This window comes from Meles meles, chromosome 3 (assembly GCF_922984935.1).
Source record: "Meles meles chromosome 3, mMelMel3.1 paternal haplotype, whole genome shotgun sequence".
NCBI classification, from domain to species: domain Eukaryota; kingdom Metazoa; phylum Chordata; class Mammalia; order Carnivora; family Mustelidae; genus Meles; species Meles meles.
In genome coordinates, this window is record NC_060068.1 from 144,765,679 (window position 1) to 144,791,274 (window position 25,596).

A 25,596-nucleotide genomic window follows, 5' to 3' on the forward strand; every position below is an offset into this window, starting at 1 on the left:
TCCCAGCATGGAGGCCAATGTGGGGCTTGAACTCATGACCCTGAGATTAAGACCGGAGCTGAGATCAAGAGTCAGATGCTTAACCAACTGAGACTCCCAGGCACCCCAAAAGTAATACGTATTTTAAAACTCAGCACTTCCTAATTATTTTAATAATGTCTGTAATGATGAGGTTAAATCTTTTGTAATCTGTTCAATGCAAGTAATATAGAATGGTGCACATCTCTTTTCCATTCTGGATTCAGTGACATCACATTGGTAGCTTGAAATGAACTATGATAGGCTAATTACCAAATGCCGCAAACCAGGAGAGCTGATTGTTAAATCATACTTACCAGCACACTACTGAAAAATCCTCAGTGGAAACAAATTGTCTTAACTCTCATAGGTCCTTATAACAACAACAACATCATCATCATCATCATCATCATCACATTTGTTTTTATTTTCCTGGCTGTATACATGAAAACAAAGCAACAAATCAAGAAGATGAACAGAAAACAAAGGGTTGGTGGGTATCTAGTATAACACACCCCAAACAAAGATATTATAAAATAGACCAATTTTGGTACATCTATGCCCCTTAACACATCACCTTAAGAAAAAAAAAAAAAAAGCCAGCTCTATATGGACAGGAACAGATATAAAAAATGAACAAAATAAAGTGCACAATGGACTTTATAGTATGGTAGTATTTATGTAAAACAAAACACAAAGTACAGGTATATACTTATTTATGCAGTGAATATTTCTGAAAAATATGCATGAAACTGATAACATTAGTTGCTTCAGAGAAGAGGAACTTGGTAACCAGGGTATGGGGGGGGGGGGGAAGAAACATACTTTTCCTAAGTATCTTTTTGTTTCCTTAGAATTTCATGGCAGGAGGATGCATTTCCTATTTAAATCAAACAAACATATCCTTTTTAAAAAGTGCTTAAATGGTTTTAAGAACATAGGTGGGAGGAGGAAGAAAGTTTTTACACTTTAAATTTATACAAATTTTATCTCTTTAAACTCAAGTATGATTCCTCATAAATGTCTGTTAACATGCTATGCATCTTCTAGGGATGCCTGGGTGGCTCAGTGGGTTAAGCGTCTGTGTTTGGCTCAGGTCATGATCCCAGAGTCCTGGGATCAAGTCCTGCATCAGGTTACTTGCTTAGCGAGGAGCCTGCTTGTCCCTCTGCCTGCCTCTACCTCTGCTTCTGCTCTTGCTCTCTCTGACAAATAAATAAATAAAATCTTAAAAAAAAAAAAAACAAAACAAAACCATGATATGCCTCTTCTCTAAATATAAATGCTAATATCTTGGTTAACAATTATAACCTACAAAACTAAGGCTATGTTAACTTTAAACATGTTTAGTTTTACTTATTAAAAGAAACTGTAGGAGGGCGCCTGGGTGGCTCAGTCTTTTAGTGTCTGCCTTTGGCTCAGGTCATGATCCCAGAGTCCCGGAATTCGAGTCCCGCATTGGGCTTCCTCCTCTGACGAAAGCCTGCTTCTCCCTCTCCCACTCCCCCTGCTTGTGCTCCCTCTCTCGTTGTGTCTCTCTCTGTCAAATAAATAAATAAAATCTTAAAAAAAAAAAAGAAACTGTAGGGGTGCCTGGGTGGCTCAGTCTTTAGGCATCTGCCTTTGGTTCTAGTCATGATCCCAGGGTCCTGGGATGGAGCCCCGCATCAGGGCTCAGCAGGAGGCCTGCTTCTCCTTCTCCGACTCCCCCTGCTTATACCCGTTCTCGCTGTCTCTTTCGCTGTCAAATAAATACATAAAATCTTAAAAAAAAAAAAGAAACTGTATATGTTAGATTGTTATGTAAAATTATGTTCACTCACTTAAAAGTGACAAATATGTTTATCTTAGGAATTTGAATATATTTACCTTCTTATGATAATGAACACATTGACTATGATCTTACTGGTCTTATAATTATCCTCTCCGTTACATAAATAGGATACATGTCTTTGTTGATTGCAAAAGCTAGCAGAGTCTAGACTTTTCAGTTGTGCAAAGAAATAACAGTGTTTATAGCAGACTCATTTTTAAAAATATAATAGAAAAACTCGTGCTTTCAAGCAAATCGGTAATGTAGTCCTAGACACTAGTCTGAACAGGGGGTGGTGGAATAGATTGCTTTCGCCCCCAAACTGGAGTGTGCTAATATAACAAGTGAAGAGGCCACGTGAGACCTCTGTTTTGTTTTTCAGTGGAAGCTCCCTGTCTTTACTGCTTGGTCCCAGTCGGAGAGCATGAAACTGTTGGGTTCACTAAATTAAGTATGAAAAGATAAATGCACGCATGCAGGTATGTTGGATAAGGAACCAAAGTTTAGAAGCAGGGTCAGCAAAAGCAGTGTTTTTTTTTAATTGTGTGAAATGAGGTAGATGGAACTGAAACAGGCTATGGTAGAGAAATTGTTCTTTTCCTCAGTGTTTTTTCTTCCTCCTCTTCCTGTATGAATTAAGGATTGATCGACCAAAAATCAGGTCTGAATAGGAAGTTTTAGCTGGCTCCTGCGTCAGTCAGGGTTCTGGCAGAAAGAGAGAATTCACCTCAGACAGTTTCAGAACCTACCTTCAAGACAGGACTACTTACTGTGGCTGGGGAGAGGTAAGAGTCAGCAAGCTATGTGAGGCACCTAGACCAGTAACAACAGAAAGCTCTTGCGTTCCCCGTAGAAGAAGGGACAAGGGGAGGAGGTAGAGTTTCTGGAGCTCTAAGACAGCAGGGAATGTGTAGATAAGGCTGCCCTGTTTCTCCTGGATGGTCAGGGAGGAAAGCGATTACAGCTGGAGAGTGATCCCGAAGCAGGAAGGGAGCAAGGAATAAATATCCCACACCTCTCTCCTCCCATCCTCTTTTCTCTTCTTATTGGCCTGGCTAAACTCAGAGGAAAATCAGCCCCCACAAGGTGAATGGGAGATGCAGCCAGTAGGGTTCAACCTTCTAGAGAACAGAACAGGAGAGAGGAGGATGACAGTTTATGGGAAGTATAAAAAGTATTACTTTTTATAATAGTATAAAAAGTAATCTCTGTGCCCAATGTGGAGCTTGAACTCCCAACTCCAAGGTCAAAAGTCACATGCTCTACTGACTCACCTGAGCCAGCCAGGCACCTCATATGGGATCCCTATGTGAACTGAGGTAGGGTTTTGAGGAAAGAACCTCTCTGGATTTCTGTTCATTATATATACATATGCATTATAGCCATAAGATGGTGCTTATCATATGTAGAGATATATAATTAATATTCTAGATAAACAACCAAGTGCTTGCATAAATTTTCAAGTTTTTTTCCCCCGGAGAGATTGAATGATCAAATTAAAAGCTGAAAAAAAAAAGCACATCCAACTTTAACTAAAGAATAAGAATCTGAGTAAGATTGGAGGTTTTGTGAAGATCATGTAAAGGAGAAAAGACATAGTTAACTCTTCCCTTCTACATTCTGAAAGGGAAAGCTGCAACTCAAAACTGTAATTTGTGAAAAATAATTGAAATGAGGGGACATTAGCATTTAGTATTTTCTACTTAATTTCTTTCTTTCTTTCTTCTTAGTTTCTACGTGGAGGGTTAAAGCATATTTCTTTTGGCTGTGAAAATTTTTCTTAAAGAAGAAATAATTTACTCTTATCAAAAAGAATGGGTATGTATAAACACATTAGCCAAAAAAAGTTGCAAACTTTTCACTTCCAAGATGGAGTATAACAAGTAAAACTAAAATATTATAATAGATTAATCTGTGCTATACTAATAATTCTTTTTTCCAGCATCACTTTACACCCAAAAGGGAAAAAAATTAACTTCTGTCCTGATAGAAATTGGCAGCACACCAATAAAAACATGCGATAACATAATTAATTGCTTTAAGGCTGTTTGACTGTGTTAGTAGCCAGGTGGAGCCAAAATTATTCCATTTTCGTAGTTTTTTTTTTTAAGATTTTAATTATTTATATGAGAGAGAGATAGAGGACAAGCAGCGGGGAGAGGCAGAGGGAGAAGCAGACTCCTTGCTGAGCGGGAAGCCGGATGCGGGGACTCCATCCCAGGACCCCAGGATCATAACCTGAGCCAAAGGCTGATGCTTAACCAACTGAGCCACTCAGACACCCCCTTTGGTAAGGTTTTAATGTGAATTTGGTTGTTATTGTTCTTTAAATTTCCTGCTAAATGCTTTTAGTACAAAGTAGTGTATGATATGTATGAGATTTTTATCATTTCCTAGTTTGAGAATTTTCTTAGTAATGTTAAAAGAAACGTAAATTGGTAAATTAAATCTTTTTTCCCATAGAATTCTGACTTCTTTCCCCACCTTCTCTGTGTTAACATGGTTACAATAGTCATAAAACTGGGTATAAAAGTATGGCATATTTTTAATCCATTGAAAAGATTTAGTTTTTTTCCAACTGAAGCTAAAAGGACTAAATTCTCTACAGCTCTAATTTCAATGCTTGGTTTATATTTACCACCTTCGAAACCAGTATTTAAGTGTATAGAAATGTAGAGAAAATATGGGTACACAACTAGAATGTGTTGAAATGTAGTGATGTCTTATAAATTGTTGCAAAACTGAAACAATTTTCAAGGTAAGCTGGACTATGAAATTATTCCACTTAAATTATCTGGGTAATTAAAAAATTACATCTTTGTTATGGATAAAATTCACATACCATTCAATGTATCCATTTAAAGTGTACAATTCAATGGTGTTTGTATATTTGCAGAGCTATGCAACCAGCACTACAATCAATTTTAGAACATACTCATCCTCTGAAAAAGAAATCCCATACCCATCAGCAGTCATCCCCCATCATTTCTATCCCACTCCCTCAGCGCCTGGCAATCACTAATCTTTCTCTCTACCGATTTGTCCTTTCTAGACATCTTGGCAAAATATTTTTATTTTGGCAAATTCTTAAAGGTTTATTATTTCTCTGACAAATTCTAAATTTTATATTGATTTATTATATATATTTTTGATTCATTATATATTGATATTCATTTGTTTATATTTTCCTCCTCATTAACTATTGAAGCTTTGCATTAATTTAATAGCCAGGTCATACAAAAGTTTGTTTTTTTAAGATTTTATTTATCTGAGAGACAGTGCATAGGGGGCGGTCAGGGGCAAAGGGTGGGAGAGAGGGAGAAGCAGACTCCCTACTGAGCAGGGAGCCTGCTGCAGGGCTAGATCCCAGGACCCTGAGATCATGACCTGAGTGTAGGTGAGATGCCCACCCAATATGAGCTACTGCATAGATAAGTCCCATAGATAAGATTTTTGAAAAGCTTATAGTTGATCCCCAAACTGCTGTCATAAAATATAAATAAATGACATTAGTGGGTTTTTTGAGTTGTAATACTGGTCCATAGAATCTAGACCCCATCAGGAGAATTTTGAACAGACAAATCAATAAATCAAACAAAACAACTTTTATAATGTTACATTAGTCTACATTCATCCCTTCTGCTCCTGGCTGTTGGTGAAGAGAAATATTTACCTTGATCTGGTTCATCACCTGGGTCTTTGGCCCATGTCCTCAGCACTGGAAATAGGACTTTCCCATATAAGGGTCTTTGATAATGTCAGAGAATTCTTCGTTTTTCACCAGCTTTTGCTTGAGGTTGAGTTCCGTTTCCTCGGTGACGTATTTATAAGCACTAGCTCCTGCGCTGTCCCACTGAGGCTGAAATTCAGGAAACTTCCACTTGTCAAGCATTCTGCCATATGTTAACTACTGTTTGTTATTTGGGAAATTGCTTCTGTCTGTGTTTGCCTCATGTTGCTGTTGTCCGCTTTGTTTCTCTGCCCTTCTCGTGTTCCTCTGACTTGTGCTGGGGCGATGTATAGTGTTTGGGGGCTGCTGTCTTATTGGATGGAGCATTTGACTGGCAGTAGATTGTGAATGGCTTCCTAGTTGAGCGCTTCTGCGAAAATAGCCTTGAACTGATATTGATGAATTCTATACTCTCCTTCTGGCTTGCAGTTCTACTTTTAACCACTATCTCTTGTTTAGATTAGCTGAGAGTATCTACCTGCCATTGTGGTTGCCCGGATCTTTCGGACACCCTCTCTAGCTTATACTTCTGTATGCTGAATTCTACCTTCCCAATTTAGAACTCAACTCTGCATTTCCCAACTTCTTTTGCTAGGGACTTAGTTTCACCAGTCAGATATACTCTTAAAATTTTTGATTTGGAAGAATCTATGTGGGGAAGAAAGTGGAATGAGGGGCCTCTAGCATAGGAATTGCGGTGAAAACCATGGTGATATTGAAATACTGTGGAAGGGACAGAAAACTGTAGATGGAAAAGCAAGGGAGTGGAGAATGGAACTCTTGGCCTGCAAAGGGCAGTCAGAGCATATCGATGTGTGAAACAAACCAGGTGAAGTTGTCGACAATGGGGACATGGTAAATGCAGTGAACTAGGGAAAGCAGACCCTACCTGGAGGAGAGAGTTGCTGCTGTCTGCTCTGTTCCCGGTAATTGTGCCTGTGTGGTATCAGATTTTTCAAGAAAAAGTATAAATCCAGGTTTTTGGGTGGAATTTCCTAAATTTTGAATATTCTCAATTAATTCAGAATTATTTTACAGGTTTGTTGATCCATAAAATAGAAATCAGACCCAGTCCACAGGTTGCCATGTTTTGATCTCTGTTATTGGTGAGAACACACGCTCATAAAGAAGCCCTGGAAGAATGGTAAGATAGGAGGGTATGGAAATACAAAATCCAGGGAATTGACAAGAGTAGAGTCTGGTTAACATTGTACAGATCCAAGAGATGTCTGTTAGATAAGGATAGAATAAGGTCCATTGTATCCATTGTATTGGGAGCTTGGAAGTCATTGATAACATTTGTCAAACCTCTTCTGCTAACAGAAGAAGAGACCAAATTGTGGAGGGTTGAGGAATGAGGGAGAGGTGGGGCAGTGGAGACCCAGCGAAGATTACTCCACAGGTTGTTTTTGGAGGGAGACACAAGAAGGCTTTTATTTTTTTTTGAAGGCCGAACCAAGGTTGAAGTTTTTTTTAGATATATGTTTGTACATATATATGTATCTTTGAATTAGGCAAGCTTTACTAATTATATTATTTCAATTTTCTATAACCTTAATTAATTAAGTTTAAGGAAGCTCTATACCCAGTGTGGGGCTTGAACTCACAACCCTGAGATCCAAAGTCACATGCTCTACTGACTGATCCAGCCAGGTGCCCCTCTATAACCTTATTTTTAAAAAGTTTATGAAGCATATTTATAGGCTCAGGTTAATAAAACCTCTGTAGAGGGAGAAATAAAAAACAATGAAAGGAGGGGAAACTGGGTTTCTCAGTCAGTTAAGTCGCTGCCTTAGGCTCAGGTCATGATCTCAGGATCCAGGGATGAAGCCCCCAGTTGAGTCCTCAGGCTCCTGGGGAGTCCACTTCTCCCCCTCCTTCATATTCATGTGCTCACACTCTCTCTGTGTGTCAAATAAATAAAATCTTAAAAAAACAACAACAACAACAATGGAGAGAAAGCTGTTAACAGGGAATTTTCAGAGGTGATTGGGAGGGGATGTGGTGGAAAGATATGAAAATGAGATTCTCTGAGATTGGAGGAAAGACAATTCGAAATTTTATGGAATCAGGGAAATTCATGGCTTATGCTGGCAGGAGAAGTTGAGGTAATTCTTTCCTTATGGCAGCAATTTTCTAGTTATGTAGATGAGATAAAATTCACTTAAAGTGAGGAGAGTGGGAGTGGACATGTTGTTTGAGCACAGTGGTGAGGGTTTGGAAATGCCATGGAAGGGAATGGGAAAGAAAGTCATATTTTAAATATTGCTAGGGAGTCTAAAGAACCCAGTTTCCGGTTAGATCCCATACTTGTACAGAGGCAACAATTTATACTTTTTCAGGATTTCATTCCTTGCTCAGCAACATAGGTATAGGTGTGGAGAAGGTAGATTTCACTGAGCTGTAGTTAGGATTTTGGCCAGAGGGTGTAGGTAAATGGAATTCACAGAGCCGTGGTTTTGGTGAGAGAATCATTGAGGTGTTTGAGGTAGGAAACAATATGAGACTAGGAGGGAGTCAAATAGCAGGAGGTTGAAAGAAGGCCCTTCTAGTCTTGGTTCAGAACATTGGGGCATTGTTGTTCCATTGAAAGCATCCCTGGGAGCGTGTCACTTACAACTGTTTCAAGCCTGTGTGTCTATTGAATGTCATTGTTTAGATCTCCCTGTTCTTAGAAGAGGTGGGCCAGATGAGTAGCCATTTTTGCTTTCTGACCCATGGATGAAACTGAAGTACTACTTGAAGATGATGCAGAAGTCCTAGAAGTTGCCAGCAAGTGTCCCGAAAGGGGAATTGACCCAATGTTAATTTAAGGGAGAACCAGGATTGAAAAGCCACGACTTTTCATTCAAAATTCAAGTCTTGGGCGCCTCGGTGGCTCAGTGGGTTAAGCCTCTGCCTTTGGCTCAGGTCATGATCCTGGGATCCTGGGATTGAGCCCCGCATCTGGCTCTCTGCTAAGCAGGGAGCCTGCTTCCCTTCCACCTCTCTGCCGGCCTTTCTGCCTACTTGTGATCTCTGTCTGTCAAATAAACAAATAAAATCTTAAAAAAAAAAATTTCAAGTCTCTAGAGATGCCTGGCTGGCTCAGTTGGTAGAGCATGCAATTCTTGGTCTTGGAGTTGTGAGTTCAAGCCCCATGTTGGGCAAGGAGATTACTTTAAAAAAAAAAAGAGAGAAAAAAAATCAAGTCTCTTCTTGATAAACTTACCTCTCAATGCATCTGGCTGACAGGGATGGTAGAGGCAAGCCCACAACTCCTAGCCAGCCCAACTTAAGCCTCCCTAGGAAAATACGACTATTAGGGAAAATGTGCCTTATGCTGTTTCCAGCTCAGTGCCTTTATTACCGGTAGGCATACTCACAACGTGAGGCCACATTTTGTGTGAGAATCCTGGCCAGAACAGGATGGGGAACAAGGCTGAATATGGCTTCCTTGGAGCTCTACCAGAGACCCTCTAGACAAGGATTTTCTGACAGCTTTTAGAACATCACCTAGACAGGGCTTACTTGGAACTTGAAATAATTCTAGGGCAGTGGTTCTCAGACCCTAGCATGATTACAAATCACCTGAAGAGCTTGTTAAAATGTAGATTCTTTTTTTTTTTTAGGATTTTATTTATTTATTCATGAGCGACAGAAAAAGAGAGAGAGAGTGATAGAGGCAGAGACAGAAGGAGAAGATGGCTCCCCCCAGAGCAGGGACCCGGATTCGGGACTCAATCTAAGGACCCTGGGATCATGAACTGAACTGAAGGCAGACGCTCAACAGACTGACCCACCCAGGCGCCCTAAAATGCAGATTCTTAGACTCTATCTTCCATGAATTTGGTTCAGTGATTCTGGGATAGTGCTTAGGAGCTTGTATTTGTAACAAGTTCCCAAGTACTGTTGCTGCTGCTGGTCCAAGCACTATACCATTTATGTAGAACAAGCTATGTTTGGGAATTTTATTGACTGGGTTCTGGTTCCACATATCCAATGAATAAATTGCCTTAAGTCCATTTTGATGACTTCTCTTGGGTTTCTGATCTTGCAGAAGACTCTACCTTAGAAATTCTAGGTATTGCCGGCCTTTCGAGTAATAATACAATCCTTCTGTTACCTGTTGTCATTAGGCCGTAAACTCACAGCAGTCTAAATAAACAATAGAGACTGGCCTTTATGGGATGTATCATGACCATGAAATTGTCCCATCAATTCTTTTTGGTGCTGAAAAAGACAGCGATCTATCAAGATTTCTTCTTTCAACTAGAAAAATATAAGCCTCCCTCTTCCTCACCAGGACTGTAACTTTTCCTCTAACTTCTTGCTTGCTTCAAATTCTTGAGAAAGTTTATACTCATTCTTTAGCCAGAGACCTGAGTCCTTAGGAAATTAATACAAGAGGCTTTTGGTGGGAGTGTATTTGGCTTCCAACAGTACCAGTTGGTTCCTGGGCTGTATTCTTAAAATAGAAAAATGACCAATTACAGCTCTGCCAGGACTACATTTGGTGTAATCCAGAGAATATGTTTTTAAGTGTCTGAAGGACTCAGCCACAAGAATCTTGATGGTACCAGCCAAGATATCTGAGGTCCAAGGATGGCAAAACCCAGGGACCATTCAGTACTCATGGGGGGATTCCAGCTAAATAGAAGCTGGGATTTGGACATGTCTGGGCAGGTCTGCTGAATATGCAGGACAGGCATGCCTGGAGTCTATTTACATGGCAACTTTTGGCTGAAGAATGACTGTATGCTGATCTGAATGGAAAGTAGAAGGGAAGAACAGAAATGTGTCTGTCTTGGGACCCAGGTTTTGATAAATGTTCTTTAATAAATGAAGTTATTAATTAAATAATATATCACCCTTTTGTTTCTCGGAATTACACAATTTACATTAAGATTCTTGACAGTTTGAAAATAGCTCGTTACTATCTTAAGGAATCTGTAGTCCTTGTGTGGGAAATCATATCAAAATGAAAGAAGATTGATTTAATTAAGTTGACCATGTGGGATTATATTGGGCTTGTGAGAAAAGGACAAAAGACATATTTTGTGGCTTTGGAAATATTGGTGGATTAATGAATTTTTAAAAGTTTTCATGGGAGGGGCGGCTGGGTGGCCCAGTAGTTAAGCATCTGCCTTTGGCTATGGTAGTGATCCCTGGGTCCTGGGATTGAGCCCCAAGTTGGTTTCCCGGCTGGTAGGGGAGCCTGCTACTCCCTCTCCAACTCCCCCTGCTTGTGTTCCCTCTCTCGCTGTCTCTTTTTGTCAAATAAATACATAAATAAATAATCTAAATATTTTTTCTCAGGAAATAATGTATTTAAACTTGTTATTTTGAATTGTGTGCTCTTCGTATAGCACCTACAATGTTGTGAATTTTGTTAAATATTAACACGGCTAAAATACTTTAAAATTATCTTTACCTTCATTTAGAAACTGTTCACAATTGTGCTTCTGGTCTTGATTGATGCCATTCCTTATTCATTGGCATTTTGTTTTGTTGATGAGCCACAATTCCACCCTTGTTTTTCCTTAATTAATAACAATTATTATAATCTTAGAGGACACTCATTTACAGACTTTTTATTTTATGTTCCAGGCACCCATCTAAGCATTTTATGCATCTTATCTCTTTTAAGCCTCACAGAATTGTTATGAGGGAGACAATTTCATGATCCTGACCATATACATGGGGAAACGGAGGCACAGAGAAATTAAATTACTTGTCCAAATAGTATATAACAAGCAGTGGAGAAAACCAGGGCTTTGGGGGGCATTTACAGCTTTGGTAATGTTACTAACCACTCCAAATTTTAAGATGATTATAGAAAAGAAAAGGCTGTGTCTCAGTTTGGATGTGGTTTAGGTGTCATGAACTCGTTCAGTGCCAACTTTGATTCTTTAAGTAGCCTTGGTAAAGTCATCGGAATTATTTTCCAGAGACTTATGGTTATACAAATGATTTTTTAAATGACTCTGATATTTCAGTTGCTTTCCTAGAGAATGGGAGAAGCAGTCTACTGTGTACCTCTCCTTGATAAGGATGTTTCAGATTTTTAAACTTATTTGGATATAATTTCAAACTTACAGACAAGTTGCAAAAATAAAGGCAGCATTAAAAATACCCATGCAGCGGCACCTGGGTGGCTCAGTGGGTTGAAGCCTCTGCCTTGGGCTCAGGTCATGGTCTCAGGGTCCTGGGATCAAGCCCCGAATGGGGCTCTCAGCTCAGCGGGGAGCCTTCTTCCTCCTCTCTCCCTGCCTGTTTCTCTGACTATGTGTAATCTCTATCAAATAAATAAATAAAATCTTTTAAAAAACCCAAAAAACCACATACATTTTACTCAAATTCACTTATTGTTAACATTTTACTCTAATTCTTTTATCATTTGTGTGCTTTCTCAGAATAAAGCAGTAATGTTATATATTTTTTCTAAATCCTTTAAGGGTAGGTTATATACTTTTTGGCCTTCTCCCTGTAGTACCCTAGTGTGTATTTCCTAAATACAAGGGTAGTCTCTTTTGTGACCATATTACAGTAATAAATTTCAGTAAATTCAACATTGATTCAATTCTTTAATCTATGGACAGTATTCTAATTCGTCAATTGGCCCATTAATGTTATTTATAACATTTTCCTCCTTGGGTACAGAATGCAGTCTAAGGCCACTTACTGCCTTTAGCTGTCACATTTGAGAATAATTCCAATTATGCCAGATTTTATTTTTGCTATAGTCTAGAAGCCATACCCATACAGTATGTAAAAATCTTAATTTAGGTGGACATCTCATGAAAATTAGACTTCTGATAGTTTTTTTTCATTACTACTTGATATCTTATAATTTCTGATGATTAGGATGTAGTATTCTAGCTCCTAGCAATTGTTTGTTATATTGTTTCTATTATATTGTACGCCTAAGTGAATTAGACCTTTTTTTAATGACTTTTTGAATCATATTTGAACTTCTAACAATAGCCTAATGATGTTGATCTAATTTTAATTTTAGAAGAGACTTCTATTTTTTGGTTCTAATTAATTGAATACAGAATTACTGGAAAAATAGGGAACTCCAAGAAGGAAAATGAGGTACTGTCTAGTGTGTAAGAGGAATGATTGATGCTGACAAATATTAAATAAAAAATTTTAAATAAATAATCAGGATGTTGTTTAAAAGGCAAGCTGTTGATTTTATCACTCCCTCTTGTGAAGACACCCATGGGTCCCTGTTAAATCTGACGTTTTCACTCTGGTCGTCAATGGCAGCTTTAAAATGTCTGTAGCATCCCAGGACAAAGTCACAAATCACCTCCAGGAAGGGCTATGAAACTCTATCTGCCGGCTCTTTCCTTTCCCAAGAGCCCATCCCTAGTGGCACACCCACAGCTTCTGGGCACTGGAGAAGTTATGACCCTTGTCTTCCCCTGGGTTTGTGGCAATCTGTTTGTCTAATGCAACTCCCTTTCACTTTTCTCTGGGAAACTGGGGCTGAAGGCTAACAAACTCTACGGGTACCCAATCATTATTTAAACCCCCTTCCCAAGAGACCCCTCTGCCTCCACCAAATTTGGTGACCACAGTTGAGAGCCAGGAGTCCCCTACAGTCATTTTTAATAGTTGTATTAGAGAGGGTTTTCAGAAAAGGGACAAAATTTTAAAAAGATCTTGGGTCATGATTTTTGAAAGATTGTATCTAATGGTTGAGCAATGTTGGCAATATTGACTGTTCTTTGCTCTTTTCTTCCACATACCTAGTCCTCACTTCTTTGCATGATGACATTCCCTTGATATTTTTAATGTACTTAGGCTATGAACTAGCACTCAATGAATTGAACATTTGTATGCTCTAGTTCTGCATTACTATGTATTACAGAGACTAGGCTCTAATAGTGTGACTTGGCTCTAATGTAACCTGCAAAATATTGACACACATTCTCTAGTGTCATTACATAATCCCTATGAACCATGGAAGTCATTGTGGAAATCCAACCCTGTAATGCTTAGTTCTGCAGTTGATATTCTGATTTCTAGAATGTGTTTGCCTGTATTCACTTTTCCTTTGGTGTGCTTTGTTTTTTAAAGATCAAAGATCCATTTTATTTTCATGGAGGAAGATAAGGGTTCCCCTGGCTATGGAGAGGAGCTTACAAAAAGAACTAAGAGGATGATGTTTTTAGGTATGTAAGGTCCTGCAAAGGGGTGGCTGGACCTCAGATCCTTTTACTTTCAGACTCCACTTAAGAGATTTGTAATTTACCCGATTTTGGAGCTTCTCTTGTCCTGGCTCACTGAATTTTTCAGCAAATGTATCATAAACACTTTAACTCAAAACTCAAACAACTTCCACATCATCAACAAGTGAGACCATTGGCTTTTTAAAATTTTTTTATTTTTTCACTCATCATTTATTTACAAATACACATTATAACTTTTATATACATTGCACATTTACATGGTAGAAAAGTACAAAACTATATATTTAAATGAATTTATATTTAACTTGCCATGTTTGAAAATATAAAATTGCATCAGAAAAAAGTATTATGAAAAGCAAGAAACTTGAACTGATAAAGCTTTGATATAACTTTTAGTGATACATTGTTTGAAAAAGAACTTATTAAAGAGGTACAGCAGACTAGCTTAAAGGAAACACCTAACAAAAGTTTGAATGTATAGCATTCCCTTCCTTCAATCTCCAGATACCCATATCACTCAATTTCTTTGGATTTGTAACATCTTAAAAGTATATTATGAAAATTCTAATATCACTATCACCCTTCCTCTCACAAATCATGACAAGGGAACTGAACTAGGAGTTTCCTCAAAGATGTATCCTCTGTACCTTCTATTTGAGTCAGTTATAACGCCTTTTGGTCAGTCAAGATTCCTTGTAAACAAAACCCGAGGGATCATGTATGTACAGAACAGGCAGCAGAAAATCCAATAAATAAACATGACAGAAACTGACATGCAAGTTTGTTAAAGTGGAAAAGAGTCTAACAACAGTGAGATGAGGGGAGACAGATGAGTGAGTGAATAGTAAGGAATGGACTTAAATGGTTTACAAGGAAAAAAAAAAGCTTTTACTTTACAAGCAAGAGACCTCACAATAAATAACAACTGCTCTTCCTTTCACGAATAAATTTCTTCAAAAACAAGGTGTACAGTCAACCAGACATTTTATGTATAAATTATAAAACATGACACAGTATAAATAAATGTCTACAAGTCTCAACTATGGGCCTCATCCAGTAGACCTCACAATGACTGCCTCTCCATGTCCAATGAGTAACAAGGTGGCCTGGGAGAGAGCTCTAGGACAAAGTCCTTTATGTATAGTTTTCCCCCCAAATAAATAAGCATACACTTATTTACAGTATGGACAATATATTTTTGTTCTTTTTTCTTTCCCCCCCATTTTTTTTCTTTTTTCTTTTTTTCTTTTTTCTTTCTTTCTTTTTTTTTTTTTTTTTGCCAAAGGCTATATCAACACTGAACATTGGTGGAGGGTTTACCACTCTAGAATGGAAGATATAGGAAAGCTGTAGTCCTGGTCTTCATCTTCCTCTTCTTCCTCGGTATCTTCCGAAATGGCTAGATGGGGGAATACAGGGGAGCTGTTGTTTAAATACGGACAACAACAGCGCAGAAGCAGCTCAGTGTATGTTTTCAAAGCCCTCTGATACAGCCATATTACAGCGTTGCATTTTTATGTGACTTGCAGTGAGATGCTTTGGTTTTGGCATCTGCTGTTATGCAATAAGTTTAAAAAAATTTTTGTTTTAAACATAATCTATGAAGTCAAAAACTGCAGAAAGTTCTGAAGAATCAATGGCTCAGGTTTTACGGGTAGATTCCTGAAATTAGATAAAAAGCGCTCTTGTGTTCTAGGTATAACTGCTTTGGGTCCTTAATTCAGAGTTAGTAGAGGCAACTGCAAAAAGCAGCAGCCCATGTGTGATCATAGAAAGCTGTTTTTGAAAAAGAAAAAAAAAATTTTTGAAGCAGTTAGTTTAGATTCAAGTGTTAATAAAGCAAATGGCAAAGCACATTACTAAAGCAAAAGAATTAGGGGCAAATGACTAGAAGTAAGTTTTTAGAGGCAAGCCCGTTGATGATCATTGGACAAGTTCTAAAGCCAGGGAACATTCCAGGGAATTTTTCTGTGAACCACTGAATTCCTGGTGAAATTTAGCAGTTACCTAATTTAAACAGAAATGGGCTTCTATTGGAAGGTTTTCGTGCTTTTTATGTCTCCGTTCCCTAGGGCTTGCCTGGGAAAGCCTCAAATTGCAGCAAGGTTAAAATTGCACTTACAGTTGCAAGATCCGGAGTGTTTTACTTCCAGCAGCACACCTGAGGAGCAGGCAGCTTCCTTCATGGCACACTCGCTGGCATAAGTGGCATTGTCGCTGGCACACACAGGCTCCTCAGACTTACTCTCAGGGCACAGCTCATCACAGAGGGAACACCGGCCTCTGCCAACCTTGAAATCCCATAAACACTTTTTTCCACCGGTGCACTGGATATCTTCACAGGACTTTGCTTCTAGGATATAATACGCCTGTGATGAGTAAACTGATTTTCCCTTTTCCCCACTTCTTCCTTTCTTTAGTCCTGTCAATAAATATAAACTCACTAATAGGATGATGGAGGTATTATGCAAAAATTCTTGACTGTAAAACTGAAACTCAAATGCACACGTTTCCTATGTACCACGTTAGTACACGAAAATGGTATTTTGGGGGAACAGGTTATCACAGTATTCTCAAGTTAAATATGTATTTGATTATTTCCCACAAGTGGAATCTTTAGAAAAATAAAGAATTCCATCAGTTATTAGAATCTGGTAACAGATTTTAGGAACTGTTAAGCAATTATTTCTTGCTTCCAGCAAGTCTAGCACCTAAAATATGTGTAAAATTAAGCGAGTTCTAAGTTTCCTAAGACAGAAAATTGTTTCCTGTTTCCTGCTGGTCTTTCAACATATATGCCAGTGCTTCTGGAAGATAACTGTTTCCCGAGGAATGCTGTGGTTACAATAGTTTACCCAAACTGGACAGTATTTCTCTCTCTGGTGAAACTATGCATTAGGGAGAGGCTTTGGGCTTATTTATTGATTAACTCCACAGTTTTAACACTACAAGTAGCCTTTCTGATCCTATTTCCATTTTTCCTTCCTTATTCCAGGATACCTACTGATACACTTTCCCTCATAGGCTAATCCAATCGACCTGCCCAGGAGGCAGGTAGCCTTTCTCAGGTGACAGGCACTGGAGTAGGTCACTCCATCGTTCCCACAGAGATACTGTTCAGAGGAGGTGGGCTCTGGGCAAATCCGGTTACATGTCACACAGTAGGCATTATTAGTCTGGTCTACCACGCACGTGGAGCTGCCTGGACAGAAAACATCCCGACATGTCTCTGAAATAAAGAAGGAAACACACATCAATGACAGGTACCTCCTGGCCCTTAGGCAGTGAGCATTTGGTACCATCAAGGAAATAAAAGGGAAGCACCCAGCTTTTCAAAAGCACTTTGGGAGCCTTGTGGTTTTCAAGAGAAAATCTATGACTCTAGGTCGATTCTCTCAGTGTTCTTAAGAAGTCTTCGGAATATAAAAAAGCGTTACTTTATTTTGCATCATCATTACTGTTAGGCTCTTAGAGGGGACTATACCATCCCCCAGGAGTCTTCCAGTGGGTGGGCCTCAGACGGAAAGCTGGAGGAGGGGAGCCAGAGAGGACCTACTTTTACATTTGCCCTGGTACTGGACTTCCAGTTCCGGCTGCTCTTTACATCTGGCCTTGAGGAGCGCACACTCATTGCGGTAGGTTTTCCCGTCCAGCCCACACACTGGGCCCTTCCAGGTGATGTTGGAACAATCTGGGGCACAGACGCAACGGGGTTTGTTCTTTTTGTTCATTCGGCACTTTTTCCCCGGGCCGCAGTCCACGTTCTCACAGGTCTCTACAGGTGGAAAGAGGCATGGATCAAAACCAGGGCCAGGCAGTATGCAGGTCAGCCAGGAGGGGTGCAAAGGCCTTGGACCATCCTGTGGCCAAGAGTTCGAACGGGAGGGGTCCAGCTCTCTTCTAGAAGTTGAGGAGGGGGTGGGGACCTGGGGGACAGTGGTCTGCATCCTATTCCCAAATCTTTCTCAAACAGGGAGAGTGTGCTGGCTTCACCACCGCACTTGGCTAGTAAGTCCAGGAACATCTGGCAACGGTGTTTTGCCTGTAGTGTGTAACAGGCGAGATTCAACCAGAAAGGCTTCCAGAGGCTGGGGGAGGATAAAGGCAACCCGGGAACAAAACTCTCCTAGTCCCCAACCTCAGCTGGGCAATGGAGAAGATGAGGATAAGACGCCCTCTACTGAGGGCCTGCAAACTGGGGAGGAAGAGTCCTACCTTTACAGGGGATGCAGTTGGGGGCGCCCCCATTGAAAATCATCCACTTGAAGAGCGTGTTGTCATTTACATCCTCCTCCGTCCACGAGGTGCTGAGGCGGCCCGTGCTGCAGCACTCCTCCTTGCTCAATTCTGTCTTGTATAGGACCTGGCAGCGGCCGTTCTTTGCTTGGCGGAGCCAGCAATTCCCAGCTGCGAGGAGACAGGGGTGGGAGGTGGGTGAGAGAGAGGCAGAGTAAGGGGGAGGGAGGCCGCGAGCTAGTGAGGGAAGGAGACCCAGTGGGGATGGGGAGGGAGTGAGTGTGGAGGAGTAGAGGGAGATGGGAGAGAAAAGCAGAAAATAAATCGAAGGGAGTGAAGAGGTGGGGGAAGAGAGCGGGGGGAAAAACCGGTTGAAGAGGTGGGAGGTGGGTGAGGGGGAAGCAAGGCGAGAACGTGAAGCCAGAGCGCCCCAGCCATATCAATGTCAGTTACCAGTGACCCAGACACAACACGTGCAGCTTGCATTGACTTTTACTAGACTGTTTACTTTTATTCGTCCCATTTCATAACCTGCAGCGACTCGAAGAGCAGATTAAAGAACCTGACAAAAACAGGATGCGACGGATGTTTTTACATGTCGGTTTCATGTAGGCGGTACGGGTATTATTTGTGACAGGGGTTAAGAAAGTAGGAGAACTTGAGAGAGAGGGAGAAAGGGAGAGAAAGAGAGACCGACACAGGCACACACACAACAGGAACAGATCAAGCAAAAGGCACTTGAGAAAAATGAAAGCAAAAAAGCAACTGGGCCCTGCCCGGAGCTGCCCCGTGCGGCCTCGAGGCGCAGCCCGCCCGCCAGCCGGCCCGGCCCGTTTTGCAATCCGTCAGACCCAGAGGACGCCCGCGGCCACCGCGATCTTTCGAAATCTCCGAGGGCTGCTTTCCCCGGCGCCCACGTCCGCGGCACCCAGGCAGCGCCTCGCCCCGAAAGGCGGGCAACTCCAGAATAGTGCGGTGCCGACGGCGAGGGGGCAGTGCCCAGGGGGACAGTTTAAAACACACTCAAAACGTTAACGCTAAAGCAAGTAAAGTTACAGGTCTGTCTCCAGGAAAGTGTAGGGAAAAAAGAAGGGGTTGGCTTCCTACTATTTCACAGTAACATACATACACCTATCTCATACCTACCGAGAAATCTTTGCAAGTAATTTTCCCTCCTTCCTTTCCCTTTTCATGTTAGGATTTTAGTCAGGAAGACTCCTTATGAATCATCTATATAATCTGAACAATAATTGGACCGCAAGCTGCTATTATAATTATTTAAAAAATTATGCCCAAAGACTAATTGAAATAAATTTAATTAAAAAACCCCCAAACTTTAGAAATCTGCTCTTAATGCATCCCAGAATTTAAATAAGTTGTGAGCTCCTCGCTGTTCTACATAAAGTTAGTCGGAGGAATTAGACACAGAAAAAAAATTGTAAACTACTCAAAACACTCCGGGGTAAATTTTTTGGGGGGGGTTGGGGGGAGGGGGTTGGGAGAAGCATCCACTAGGCAGAAAGCTACCCTTCCCTCTAAAATTTTCAGCACCCACATCTCCAAGTTTGGGCAAAGTTGCTGAAACCACGTCCCCCAGCCATCAAAGAAATTTCAGTATCTCCCCCCCACCCCCCAGTCATTTTTTAAAGTATCCAAAAGATGTAGGAGGGAAAGAGGTTACATTGTAAATGGATCGACTTAAATCTCCAGGCTACTGATGCTTGTCCCCTTCTTCAGAGCCAAAACAGGGGAGATAACATCTAAACTCATTATGTCCAGAACTTGGAGCATCTAACCTAACTACTGAGAGAGACTCGAGCTTACTCCCTTTCCTTTTAAAGGATAACCGCGCTTCTAACTCGGCTGGCAGTCCTGAAGTGTCACTGCCTTCAGTTTTCCCACTCCGCTCCATCCTGGAGTCGCTAAGTTGGTCCAACATCTTCCGAGAGCGGCGTTGCTTAGACCAGACTCAGTGCAGACGACAGAAAAGTACAAACCCCTGCCCGCAGCCGAGCCTCCCAGCGCATCCCCCCTCGCTTACCCTGGGCGCTGCGGTCCTCCATGAACTGGCAGAGCAGCAGCAGCAGGAGGCAAAGCCCGCCGGGCTGGTGCCTGGGACCGGCCATCCTGGGGGCAGACGCGGGGCGAGGAGCGCGGCGGCGCGGGGAGCGGGCGCGGCGGCGGGTGGCTCGGACGAGCGGCGCGCGTCGCAAAGGCGAGCGGCGGAGGGCGCAGCGATCCCGGCGCAGCCCCGCGCTCGCCGCCGGCCGCCCGCGCGATTCAATGGACGTCAGAAGCCGGGCGCAGCCGCGCTTTAAATCTAGACGGGGGTCTCCGCGGTTTGCGGTGGGCGGTCTCCCAGTGTGTGGGGCAGTGGGAGGGCGGCCTCGAGCAAGGGTGTGCGCGGCTCCTTGGGGGTGGGGAGCTTTTAAAAGTTCAGTGTGAATCAGGTGACATTTCCCACCTTCTGGAAACCCTTCCCAATTATCTGTTGGAGGTGCCCGAAATCAAAGCGACAGGAGGGGAATCGCCGAGTTCTTATTTGCGTAGGAGGGAGAGGGAGGGGGAAGGCGGAGGGGCGGGGGGTGGGGGCGACGCTTCGGGGGTGGGGAGTGGGAAAGAACACCCACTTCAAGTCCTGCACGCCGCCGCTCGCAGGCAACGCCGGCGCGCCCGGGGTGGCGGGTGTGTGTGTGTGTGTGAGTGTGTGTGTGTGTGTGTGTGTGAGTGTGAGAGGGGGCGCGCTGGGGGCGCTGGAGGAGGAGGCGGCGGGCGGAGCGGGTGGGGAGGGGGGAAACCCGGGAGTTTGTCTCTGCTCCGCGGCTCCTCGGCTCCAGAAAGACTTTGCAAACGCCCCGAGAGCCCGGGGCTGCTGAAATAACCCAATCGGTCTGCTCGGAGCGCGCCGGCCCAGCCGCTTCGCCGGGGCGCGCGGCAGATTTAGGCCCCCGCAGCCCCGGCGCGGGACCGGCGAGGTTTTGTGTCTGGGTCTCTGCTCGCCTGACCTCGCGGCCGCCCCCAACCTAGAGCTGGAGCTGTGAACCGCAGCCCCGGCGCCTTCCACCTTGGCTGGGAGGGGCTGAGACGCGGCCCTCGGTCTCGACGAGTCACAAGGAAAAAAAAATGTTTAACACCTCAGGCCCAGCCCTTCCCCCCCACCCCCGTCACAGTCTCGCCCTCTCCCTTTCTTTTCTCCCCTTTCACTTCGCGGCGTCTGGAGTCGCAGCCCGGAGCGGGGGCGCCGACGTAGGCGGTCTGCCCCCCCCCTCCCCGGCTCGGAGACTCCCCAGTTTCTGTCCTGTGTGTCTCCGTCTCTCCCAGTCTTCTCGGCTCTCGCGCTCTCTCTCTCCCTCTCTCTCGGTTCGCGGAATAAAAAAGATTGCAACATCGATAATGAACTTCTGTAGCCTCAGTTTATTAAGCACAGTGCCTGGCATTCTTCGCTGAAAGTTGGCGGGTCTCTCATTTATAACATTTTTGGCACCGCTGAATGAAACTGAGGAGGCGATATTTCCTTTTATATAAAACGATTACTTCACGGAAAATGCTATATTGTTTATTCCAAAGCTGCCTTTTAAATTTCCATTCTTTTTGCTTCTGGAGCCCGAAGGACAACAGACAGCGAAGTATGCAGACAAAATTCTTGGACATTCGCAGGTCACTGGGATTTGTTCTTTTACGGATTTCAAATCCGCTCCTCCTCGCCCTCCCTCAAGCTTCCCCCCGCCAGACCGCCCCCCCATTCCTCCTCTCGCCCTCCCCCCCATCTTCCATCAACCCCCCCCCTCCACAACTGCAAATAACTCAGTGATAACAGATTTTTTTCCACCAACTGCAGGAGATAGTGCTAATCTTTTAATAAAAGATCCCATTACAATGGGATCTGTCTGGACAGACTATAATAGATCCCGAAATACAGCCGTGCTAATATTAGAAGACAGTTGTTTGGGTGCCTCTCAGACGGGCCCAAGCCCCCCTTTGAAAGTGGGCATGAATCACAAAGCCCCGCGGCCGCCGCACCTGCACCGCGCGCATTCGGTGCAGCAGGCTGGTAAAAACGGGTGACCTCGCCGCTGCTTTTCGCTTTATAATTACCGTCCTGAGGACGGGAGAGGAGGGGTGCGGGCGGCCCGTGGGTGGGGGGCTGGCTTTTTGGTGACTTCAGACGGCTCTGGGGGCTCCACATCCTTCTTAATTTTTCCAGATTTATTCTTTCTCTCTCTCTCTCTTCCCTCTTCTCTCTTCCCTCCCGTCCGCCCACCACTTCTCTTTTCTCTTTCCCTCCCTTACCCCCAATCTGCTCAAACTCTCCCCCCTTCCTCCTCCCCTCTTTCTTTTCCCGTCTTCCTTTCTCTCTTCCCTCCAACGCAGCATTAATGTAGAGTTGTTTAGTGCCCTCTAATGGCAGACGACATTAACAATTAATAGCAAACTGTCCCCTTTGCAGGAGCCGCCACTCAATGGCAGAATTCCAAAGTTGAATTTATTTCTTCTTTATTCAGGGAGGTGGATGTAGTGCTTGTATAGTAAAGTGCTGGAGGGAAAGTTTGTTTCCTCCCCTTCAGGTCTTTTTCCCCAAGGAAAACGTCGAAAAGAAAGGGGAAAGCTAACAGTTATTGTTATTTGACTTTTTAAATGTGTGTAAAAATTCGTCTTTTAATAGCAGCAAGAGGCGCAGCTTTTGTTTTAGCTAGGTTTACCAAACCATGTATCTAGGACTGGAAAATAAATTAGATATTCTAAATACATAAAAGATCTTAGGTGGTAGATGACTGGATCTTACGGCAGTGCTACCAGTAGCCATTAAAACTTTTTTTAAGATCCAAACATAATTATATGAATTTATATTTGCCCCTGTTTAAATACATTTATTGGTCCTGCATCCTCTGTAGCCCCTTAAAGCTTGGAAAATCTAAATGTAATTAGATTTTTCACCCTAAGACTGTACAAAACATTTAAATTTTACCCGCGCTTGGTTATATATGAAATCATCTTGCTTAGAGGAATGCAGGGTCACGATTTAATCCATGGCTTATTTTCCCTGTACTTCTGGGAAGATGGTTTTAAAGGTCATATTCTTCATATAACATATACTAATGAAAATAGTGATGTAACTTGTATGTTCTTATTAGATTTAACTTGTTCAATTACATGTACATTACAGCATGTTGACATAAAAATAGCATACAGATAGATACAATGTGACATTTTTGGGGAGAGCTGTGTGACTAAAGAAAAATTGGAATAGAGTCAGTTTTGGGGGGTTAAGAAAAATATCTGGAACTTTTATCAAAAGTATTTGGTTTATCTAAGTAGTTATTTTAATTTATATAGAGAGCGACAACTGGTGTCATAAGCACTTTCTAAATTAATTTAATCCAAGGTGTGTCTACACAATTCCGTATGTTGGGTAAAAAGTAAAAATTCTGTTTCTATTTTAATTTTTGTCTACATAATGTCAAATACTCAGACTGGTCATTTGACTAGATCAACTGCATTGACTATCTGCTTTGGCATCATGTAATTATCTAGGTTGGCCAAAGCAGACACAGTGGATCTCCTTGTAAAAAATGCCACCTCTCATAGGAGTGCCCCAGTACCAGAGGCAGACCCAATACAGGATTACTTCTCGCCCCAGAGAGGGTGGCCCTACAGGTCAGGGTTGAGGTCACTGGCAAACACACTGTGGAAAACACAAATGCTGTGTTGCTTTTGCCCTTGTGAATAAGCAGCTTGGTGTTTGTTTAATGATACAAGCTCATCCTGTTTTTCAGCTGCACCTTGGATAGTATTGATCTGTTTGGGAGAATGTCTGCTCTGAATCCGTGCAGATCAGTCATTAGGACTCTTGTTGGCCTGGGTTATCTTCTGGCCAATTCAAGGAAATGAGACAGAAGTCAATATTGGTTCCATATGGGCCTCCTGTGGGCATCAGCAAGAGATCCATCTAATTTCTGTGGTATGAAATGGTATCACACCTGTTCAATGCCATCACAGAAAAACAGCTGCTATATTTTTTTTTTTTTTACTGTTTTATCTCCTGTAAATGTTAAATATTGGGTTTGTGGCGTCTAAATGTCATGGGGACATTTTAAAATAAAAATGCCTTCTTTCATTTTTGTTGTATGACTCTAAGTTTGACTTCTTATTTTTTTCCTTTCTGCTCTGCCAAAAAAGTAAATGTAAATTATGAGAAACACAATAGGACCACTTTGTAACTGACTTTCTGGGCAGCACACAAAAAGACTGCTGTTCTCTGATTATTTTTTTGTCAGCTTCAAAAGCTGTCTTCCTTCTGAAGTTTATAAATTTAAAATATTAGAGTTTAGCAAATGATTCAATCTAGCTCCAAAGATAGCTATTTGAAATCATATAAAATTGTTGTTGGAGATCAGAACAGACCTGGTTAAATTTCAGTCTCCAAAAAGAGAATATGGAGGGTGGGATGAAGTTATGTATGGAAAATTTCAAAGTCATGAACCGAGTAGCTTTTACTTTTTCCCTTAAAATTGGATGTTCAAGGTTTTTGAAGTTAGGTGTTTTGCAAAATGAATATTAAGATTTCAAATGCAAATAAACAAAGAACTTAAGCAGTTGATAAATAGGCTGAAGTGATTTTAAAATCAGATTTTGTTCTTCTAGGTACAAAAACAGCTACTTAATGCGTCATGGCCTCTGGATTGTGCAACTTCATAGGCTAGAATGAGGATTTGAGGTGGTGTGGGGGGTAATGGTTCTGTATTGGCTGAATTGTTGCAGAACTAAAAAGTTAAGAAATGTGAGTACATAAAAGCAATGTTTATCCGAGATGTCCAAATCAACTGAGTTTTTTAAAAAAGTCATTAGAATGTATGTTTTTTATATAAGACTGAGAAAATAATTGATTACCTGAACTTTTCTCTCTTCAGTGTTGTTTTGATGTTATGTAGAGCCAGTCAACCATGGACAACCCTTTCTCTCTGGTACTACTTGTTTTTGTATATATAACATTTTTTTAAAAGAATTTTATTTTTTTTCTTAAGTAATCTCTACACCCAACATGGGGCTTGAACTCACAAACCTGAGATCAAGAATTGCAAGCTCCACTGACTGAGCCTCAGGCGTGCATGGCTCTGTATAACATTTTCATTGTCCTATTTTCCTCTCCAATTTTAGAAATATTTTGGGTTTCCACCAGTTGTCTGAGATATGTGGCCACATAGTCACTTAAGCTAGCTGTATCAGCATATTCAAGTTTAATGTAATTAAGTCATTAAAATAAACCTTAAAGAAAAGTAAAGAATTAAAATTATACCTCAGGATAGGAATCATATATTGGATTAATAGAAACTTCTAAATAGCTAACTGTATTTTAGGTCACTTTGACAATACAAATGATTCATATATTTAGATATGACTGAAAATATCAGTGTGTGATAAACATCACACACTGATATTTAGCACTTTTTAAGTCTGATTCCATTTACACCTTCTACTGAATGGAAAATGTGAGGAGAGCAAATCAGTATTTGCTGTTTTGTTTTCCTACTTGATGACTGAAACATCAAAGTCAGAACCACTTCCCTGGATTATTCATTGGCTGAAGGTGAGTTGGCATGCTGTAGTTACCTTAGTAT

At 41.7% G+C, this 25,596-nt stretch overlaps 1 protein-coding gene across 3 annotated transcripts; it reads right to left on the reverse strand.

The window, feature by feature from the left end:
* Positions 1-13,941: 13,941 nt before the first annotated feature.
* FST (follistatin) lies at positions 13,942-20,495 on the reverse strand. Of its 3 annotated transcripts, none has more exons than XM_045998825.1 (6): positions 20,022-20,495; positions 17,960-18,151; positions 17,301-17,519; positions 16,749-16,973; positions 15,867-16,094; positions 13,942-15,143 (listed from the first exon to the last, which is right to left on the reverse strand). In XM_045998825.1, exons 1-6 carry the CDS (start codon positions 20,104-20,106, stop codon positions 15,061-15,063), a joined length of 1,032 nt encoding a protein of 343 aa, XP_045854781.1. In that variant the 5' UTR covers positions 20,107-20,495; the 3' UTR covers positions 13,942-15,060. The 3 variants fall into 3 exon arrangements, with proteins under 3 accessions (XP_045854781.1, XP_045854780.1, XP_045854783.1); XM_045998824.1 differs by having other exon boundaries at positions 15,867-16,097; XM_045998827.1 differs by lacking the exon at positions 13,942-15,143 and adding an exon at positions 15,152-15,406 and having other exon boundaries at positions 15,867-16,097.
* Between the last annotated feature and the right edge of the window lie 5,101 nt (positions 20,496-25,596).

Bases quoted from the DNA above. Each gene is read 5' to 3' on its own strand.
- FST (XM_045998824.1), bottom strand. From the start codon at position 20,106: ATGGCCGGTCCCAGGCACCAGCCCGGCGGGCTTTGCCTCCTGCTGCTG. The intron at 16,974-17,300 runs GTAGGTCCTCTC...TCTTTATTTCAG, and splicing joins GTACCAGGGCAAATGTAAAA to AGACATGTCGGGATGTTTTC. The intron at 16,098-16,748 runs GTAGGTATCCTG...ATTATATCCTAG, and splicing joins CTATGAGGGAAAGTGTATCA to AAGCAAAGTCCTGTGAAGAT.